General features: G+C 37.6%; 1 protein-coding gene across 1 annotated transcript in view; it reads right to left on the reverse strand.

Annotated features, from left to right (window-relative positions):
* lonrf2 (LON peptidase N-terminal domain and ring finger 2) overlaps positions 1–7,513 on the reverse strand; it is a 52,313-nt gene extending 44,800 nt beyond the window's left edge. The window contains exon 1 of the mRNA XM_058769253.1: positions 5,862–7,513. Within this exon, the coding sequence (XP_058625236.1) occupies positions 5,862–6,600 (739 nt within the window). The 5' untranslated portion in view covers positions 6,601–7,513. The remainder of the gene's footprint in view (positions 1–5,861) is intronic.
* Positions 7,514–8,605: the final 1,092 nt, after the last annotated feature.

Raw genomic sequence — 8,605 nt, forward strand, 5'->3', positions numbered from 1 at the left:
ATCTATAATTTGTGCCGTTCATTACTGACATTTAATTAACTTATAAATGTTAAATGCTAGAATAAATATGATAGTTTATTATATATAATTTTAAACAAACAAGGAAAATGAAGTGAGTTTAAAGCCAAGCGGTTTAAGATTTTTAGAATAGTTCTTCTCTGCATTTGTCTAAGGCACTCCACCTGCGCTTGTGGCGTTAAATGCTTTGTTGTTGGACGATTTAAACATGTTAATTACACAAATAAAATGTTTAGCGTAGCCTAACTCTGGACAAAATCAGCAGTGTTTGATTAGCTTATTTATTTTACTGTAGATGTAATTTCTATATCCACAAGATACAGTATAAGAGCACATGGTTATCTGTCGATCATTTGTGCCTCAAAGGGGGTATTCCAAAACGCTTAACATTGCTCAATGCGTTAAGAGAGTGTTTTTAAAAGACTAAACTCATAATTTATAAAAAAATTTGTTTACTAATAGCCTATGTACAGACAAGCAAGGTTGCGTTCGTTACTATAGCAACAGTAATGTCAAGATAACTTTTGTTAAGTCGAGAAAATTAAGTCGTGATCACGAGAAAACAAGAAAGAAAAAAATTATAATAATGTATGGCCGCTTAGAACTTCGGTACACCCTCGCATATGCAACTTATTTCCGCTCGGCTGCTTCACTCTGCATTCACTTGGCTGCTTACACACATGTGCAGCGGAGAAAATGACAGAGACAGAGATTATATCCAATCTCCATCCCCGCCGAAAAAAAAAAAAGTTAAAATCTGCAACATGGGAATACTTCAGATCTTAAAAAAAAAAAAAAAAACAATGCGGGGTTGTCCAATTTGCAAAAAATGTGGATGCAAAGTGGCTACAAAAGCAGGCAATACATCAAACATCTTCACTCATATTCTCATTCCACCATCCCTCCATGCAGATGAAGTGTGTCGCATTTATAAAAAGTTATAAATTAAGGCCATATGATTTCCGTGATGCAGAGGGAATCCCGGTGCAGTCATGAACATGGAATTTACAGTATAATGAGAATGTCACTTAAATACACAATCTGATGGATGGATAAATCAAAAGTAGATATGATGCGTATCTGTGAAGCGCAAAGAGACTGCTATATAAATAATCTGCTTGTTTCTGCATGTCTCTGAGTGGCGCCATTTTATCTACTACATATGCTAATGGTGTTTTCAGCATCTAACGTACATAAACATGAACATCACCAGAGCCTCTCAGAGAAAACAAACATTTCCTAGTTTTATTTGAGAAAAACCATTGTCAAATACACTCTGAAACTCAAAGGTCCGCTACAACCCGTCAAAATAAAAAGTTAGATTTAACTTGAAATTATGACAAATATATTAACAGTGTAATTCACAGTTATAACAACAACAATAATATTCTTATAATAATTAATTTATTTAAACATTATTTTTAACAACTCTGTTGTGCAGAACTTTGCCAAAAATAAAAGTTGTTAAATTAATTACGGTTTTAAAATGTTATCAAATGATAAAGGGGTCATATGATGCGATTTCAAGTTTTCCTTTCTCTTTGGAGTGTTACAAGCTGTTTGTGCATAGATAAGATCCCTGAAGTTGCAAAGACTAAAGTCTCAAAACCAAAGAGATATTCTTCATAAAAGTTAAGACTCGACCACGCCCACCTAAAATGGCTCATTCAAACACGCCCGCACATGTCTACGTCACGGTGTGGGGAGATTTGCAAAACGGACAAAACGGTCTACAGCGAAACATCGCGATGGATGATGACATTGGGGGCCGGGAGGGAGGGGGGAGTTAGGGGGTGTGCCCGAAGCATGAATCCATATTCAGAAAGACACGGGAAACACATAACGATTGCCTGTTACATTACAGTACATGAAATTTCACTTACCACATAAACCGAGTAAGGAGAGATAACTGAGGACAATGGCGAATGGTTTGCAAATCCTCAGCACCACTGACAAACATCTAATCTTGTAAAATGTGTGGTAAGTACTGCCGCTCCATAGTATAAACAGAGTAACTCACACAATCTAAAAAGCGATCATGCATTCAAAAGCAGTTTCAATGCCAGGCAAAATATCGGCTCCCTGATGCCCGCAATTATATACAATACAATATTTTCCTCCCATCTCGTATTTATTCCCTTTAGGGGTTCCGTAGTACACGTCATTTTCTTTCCAAACATGATATTGGGATGCGACGGACTGCGATTCTGTCAGCCATCGGTGATGGACGATGGCATCATCTATCGGCCCAACTCTAAAAAGTCATTATAATCAGTAATTATGTCTCCACTGGATGCAACAAATGCCTCGTTTATAATGGGATTTATTGGTTGTGTGTCGTCGCACCGGGAAACACGGCATCACAATACGATAAGGGGCGTAACATTTCCCTCTCACGCTTGAGTTATTCGGCCAATCACAACACACTGGATAGCTAGCCAATCAGAGCATGCCTCGCTTCTCAGAACGATGAGCTTTGTAAAAAAATCGGCGCATTTCAGAAAGGCAGAGCATAGAGGAGCAACAACGTACAAGTATGTGGAAAATTTATTTTTTGAACCTTAAACCGCAAACACATTGCATTACATCAAATACACAAAATAACATTTTAAAGGAGTCATATGACGTTGCTAAAAAGAACATTAAAGTGTGCTATAGATATACATAAGGTCTATAGCTTTATTTTTTTAATTGTTTTTTTAAAATGAAATTTATTTATTTTTTTCAGAAGGGAGACTTCAATACTTTCATTAAAATGGTTTCAAGTTTGTTGTAATAAAAGATTTGTTCACTCAAATAACTTGTTCTTATAAGAGTCATTGTTGCTGATAAGAATTATTGTTTAACATACACAGTGATATTTTCTGAGACGATTATCATACCGTGAAAATCTCATACTGTTACAACCCTATATGAGACAAGCTCAGATTTCTGCTTTTTTATGCCGTCTCTGTGAGTGACCTGGCTGCTACTGGATCTATGCCTGCATTCAACCACCCCTTACATATACAGCTTGGAATCCAAGGTCTAGACAGGCAAAATTAGGTCAAGCATGATCTGTGGAATTAGTGCATCCTCATCAAGTGCAAATATTTTGGTACTGTACTCAGGAATCTCGTTTGGAACTATATGTAGATTTTACCTTAAGAAAAATGTTATTTCTAACATTTAGTAGTGGCCGTTACACCTTGGGTGTGCATTATTTTTCTAATAATTCAACGGTCCGACATCAATTATTCCTTGCATAATGCGACACACGTTTGCTGGTAATAATGCCATTTGAGAGAGAGAGAGAGAGAAAAAAAACACAGTGCTTTCACTTATCAGCAAAAACACCCAGAGAGTGACCCCTTACACTATTTAGTGGAAAAACATCAACTCAATTCCACAATTCAGTGTAAACACTCAAAAGTTAAAAGAAACTGAAAAAATAACCCAGGAAGAATACGTTCATGATTGGCAGCAAAAAATAAATCAAGTAAAGAAATTAACTTACTTCCACACTATAAAATCTGATTATAAATTAGCGCCATACCTGAGCAGTATTAAAGACTATGGTCAGAGAAAGCTGCTGAAGTAGTATCATCTGAGTGAGCACGATCTGTGTGTGGAGACGGGCCGACACAAGCAGAGCTAGAGAGCCAGAGAGCTCCGCCTGTGTTCTCACTGCACAGAGGGACTCAGAGGATGAGCTTCACTTTCTCACGGAGTGCAGCAAATATAAAAACATTAGAGATGCCTATTTCAAACAAATAGCGCTAATGTCACCTGAATTCCAGCAACACAGATAAACTCTCGTATATATTGGGAGAGAAGGAAAAGTGCATCCACCTGGAAGCGCAGTATGTGTCCTCCTGCCATCAAATGAGGGACAAAGGCTGAACCCTCCTTTCCATTTATAACTGCTCTCTGTATTCATTTAATCTTTTTTTTTTTTTACCTACATGTATAATATGGACGTGTGTGTGTGTGTGTGTGTGTGTGTGTGTGTGTATATATATATATATATATATATATATATACACACACACACACACACATTTCCCCTAGATTATTTATCTGTATAATATATGTATTGCTTTGGCAACACTGTGATGTTACAGAGAGAGTGGGAGAGAGAGTATGTGCTTTCTGTACATAATAAAGCATAATTGTGGCAAAAACATGGACATGATCTGTCGTTTTTATACTTTCGTTTACTATATTTGTTTGGCCAGTGTCGTTGTGGGTTTTGGTTATTTTGCTGTTGTAAGACCTTTGAAATAGCAGAAATCATTTGGCGAAGTGATACGGTCATGTAATGCGGTCAAGAGTTCCCTGGAACTATGTTTGCCGTGCGTTTCCATGAAGATAATTGCACGCCTTAGAACGTTCGTCAGCCAATCAGATTCAAGCATTCAACGGCCCCGTAGTATAATATTTAATAAAAGATATGTAATATTGTGTATTGTCTAAAAATATTGATGTTTTCTTTTTTTTTTAGGTTTTACCTAAACTTAGACTTGAATTGTAATGACTATTACGTGACCACTACTTAAATAATTGTATTGCATGTTGTTCAATGAAAATAAAATATTCCAAGTTTCAATAAATAGACTTGAAATGTAATGACTTGTGACTGCTGCGTATGATAATCATATAAAGCTTTTCAATGAATATTATATATAATTTTTTTTTTAAAAAGGTATTTTTTTCTATGGCTTCCAGATTTCAACAAATATTTTAAATTTCTAGAGACTAGTATGTTATATATGCCCAATCATGCTTTTTTAAATTAACTGAATTCGTGTCCTTTTTTTCCTTCTTCTGTGCAACGTAAATGAGAAGGTTTTTTTCCCAATGAGAAGTAATACAGACCCTCTCATCTCCAAATAATAACACAATCTCTGGTTCCAAGCCCTGATCAAACTCACCTGTTGGTTATCATCAAGTGTTACTTCAGAATTTGTATTAGCCATTTCGGTTGTGTTTGATCAGGGTTGGAGATTAATTTTGCAGGAAGGTAGCTTTCCAAGAACAGGAATGGGCACCCCTCAACTAGGACTATCATCTTTTACATTTGACATTCTGTATGTACTTACACACATACATACATATGGAAAATCTTATCAAAGCTGATGGATAAAGCATGCATCCATTAAAAGTCTTTGTTGCTCAATGGTTTCAATAAGGCTGCGTCTCATTTGTGTCTCTCATCAGACGATGTTGTGTTTCAGAAAAATAACCATTATAAAATTATAATAAAGACTATTATTATTATTCCAAAGACTATTATTCTTTGGAATGTAATAGCCTTTGAAATTAGAGACAGCATACATTTCTTCCATTTCAAAAAATGAGCAGGTCCAATGCATTGACCTACTTTTGAAAAGCCCAGACATGACCTAAAACAAGAGTCTAACAGTCACCTAAACAAAATTAAACAAACTTCATTTACAAAGTCTACACAAAAGTTCTGCATTACTTCAGTATTAATCAATATTGTGCCTAACTGTGCAGACAGAAAGCACTACATGTTCAGAAGGCTGTGGGTTGGGTTAATATCTTGAAACATATCAACAAGAAGTCAACTTATGTTGTTTGCTAATTGCTGTGATCAACAAAACATTGTACACATCTTCCATCTACCTGACAGCCCAATGAACCCCAATTCAAACCAAATTCAACTGGATTATGTAAATGATATTGGTCACGTTGTTACAAAACGGTGTCATCGTTGAGAACGAGACGTACAATGTCGCCCCCTGTGGCTGTTTCGTCAGTCTTAGAAAGTAGGTCAGTTCTTTATAAAATACCCGCTGCGATAAATTGGGTGAAAGGCCGTAAATGTAACAGTCTCTTACCTAGTTCAATCGCCGTGTTGAACTTCAGTATTGCGTTGGGTACGTCCTGTTTTTTCCAAAGACCTTCCCCTTCCAACCAGTATCGTCTCGCTTTGCTTTCCGAATTGAACCATTTTTCAATCAAGCCACTGACAATAACATTAACTCTGAGTCCGTCCACAGTAAATTGTCTGGGTGATTTGTTGGGTTTTAAACGGCAGCTTCTGCACTCTTTTGTAAGGTCATCTTCCAGACAGCGCTTACAGAAAGTGTGTCCACACACCAAGGACGTCGGTTCCGTCAATAAGCACTTGCAAAGCCGGCATGAAAACAAGTCTAAGTTCTGTTCATCATCCAACTCGTCACTCTCAAAACATCTGCTTTCTGAGGTAGAGCCCAGGTTTATTGTCTTACGGTCACTCTGCTCTTTAGTGCGGATCGTATGTGCTATAACTTCAACTAAAATCTGCAGTTCATCAGGTCTCAGTGCCTGGAGGTTTGCAGCGATGCAATACGAGTCCAGCGCATCGGCTATGCGTCCACCACGGGCTAGAGCGTCAGCTTTCCGCAGGCAGAGGCCACGGTCTGTGTGCTCGAGCTCGGCGAGCTGAGAGGTATAGATCTCCGCGGCCAGTTCGAAGTCTCCGGCCCGGCAAGCCTCGTCCGCAACCCCGAGCATTTCCGCACACAATCCCGGTGCGGTCGGGTTGGAGAGGTCGTGCACATAATGTTCGGCGTGGTTTTGAATCCCAGCATCCATTGTCTGCTTCACCGCATAAAACGCAAAAGATTTTTAGGAAAGCGGACAAAAGTACAACGTATAGGGCTCGGGTTTAAAGCTTTGGTGGAATCCAGGCTACAAATAACCAAATATAGTCCTATTTTAGTTACTTCACAAAAACACCATCTTTAACGCAACATGATCGGAATACTGACGAAAATCAATAACCATGAGACCAAAGGCTAAATGTTTATAAACACTATTCGTTTCCCATTCACCACTGCTAGGCCCACCAAAACACCTAAATGACTGACGGTTCATTTCCCGGTAAAGCAAAAAAAATAAATAATAATAATAAAATAAAAAATAAATAAAATAAACTGTCTAACCTCTTACAAAACAATACATAACACATCTAGCAATGTTTTCATGTAAGGTTGTAATGTAAAAAATAAAATAAAATAAAACAGACAAACGCTTAAATATGTCTTCAAAATAAACCAGAATGAGTTCGTTGGGGGTTGTTTTGAAATCACGAGTCTCCAAACAAGTGAGCAACCGACGAAAGAAAAAGTTGAAAGCTGATTTTCACACAAACGTCAGTGCTGATGATGGGTTTCTTGATTTCTGCCGAATGAAGCATATTCATGACCAACGTTTAGATGACCCATTAGTTTTATGTAAGACTCAATGTCTCCGGCAGCGGCACTTTGCGTAATCCTCCCGAACTCTTTGGCTTGGAATACCCTTTAAAACGGTCCTTCTCCGAGTCCCTTTAATTCTGATCATTCTACAGGATGTCCATCTCTTATACGAGCCAGTATAAACTGTAAATATTAATCAGTTGTTTTAATAAAATGGAGACATCTGCGACGTTACCATTCGGTCCGCACTGACACGGGAAAGTGTGATACCGTCTGCCTCGCTCTCGTTCACGTAAGAAGCACGTGACGTCAGGATTGAGGCCTCATTGGTGTGTTATATAGCTCACTTATATAATGACAAAACAGTTGTGTAACCTAAAAGGGGCAGGTATGTAGAAAATAGGAAATAATTTCACATAAAAAAAAGGATATATTTATATGTTGGTTTTGATTCTATGGCACCTGAAAGACATTCAAAAACTGACAAGACGAATGTCAATAAATGCCACTTTCTACTTGCTAGAACATGGTCACCTAACATTTATGCAAAGTTGTATGTAATTGTTTACTTTATGTAAGGTGCCATTCAGTGTGTAACAAGAAGGACTAAACCTTGTGTAAAAAAAAAAAAATTATGCAACATGCAGTATTTATTCATTTTATTTATCACATGTACTACAATTAACATCAGTTTTGGTGTAAGCTAACTTACACACTAAAATACTTACAAAAATATGGAAATTGCCACACTTAACTGACTTTATTTTAAAGAAAAGTTAAATCTTTAAAGTTTGTGGCAATGATGAACTTCTGGGATCCCCAAGTGCACTTAATCCCTGTAGTAATCACACAACACCTAAGATCATAGTTAAAATGAATCCCAAAATCACTGCAGACACCTCCAGCAGGTACATTATCCTCAGAATTGCTTTCATCAAGATCACTGATCACTTATCAGAATCCATCATATTGATCTCATCTTAAAGTAAAAGTGAAATTTCAAACATGAGAAACATCTACATCTGTTTAATCTGTTTTCAGAGGTTACCTCAAGTCATTTAAAGGTGGGGTAAGTGATTTCTGGTAGCCAAAGTTGACATTTGAAATCACCAAAACAAACACGCCCCTACCCCAAAAGGGTCTCACCCCTATTTTGATAGCTCTGATAGTTCTGTGAAACAAAGCAAAACCAGTGTTACTCACCTATCGAGAAGAAAGAAAGCAACCTCGGTGTCCAATCGCAGGCCTTCTCGCTCCTTCAGTTCTCTCCAGCACTGGAAAGCTGATCCGATATTTACACGGGTCCTACTTCTTGCCTTATCGTAACACCGTGTCTACACGTGACGCGAGAAAAAATACTATAGAACTCATTATAATCAGAGATGCTGCCTACACTGGAT

The sequence above is a fragment of the Onychostoma macrolepis genome, chromosome 01 (genome assembly GCF_012432095.1).
Source record: "Onychostoma macrolepis isolate SWU-2019 chromosome 01, ASM1243209v1, whole genome shotgun sequence".
NCBI classification, from domain to species: domain Eukaryota; kingdom Metazoa; phylum Chordata; class Actinopteri; order Cypriniformes; family Cyprinidae; genus Onychostoma; species Onychostoma macrolepis.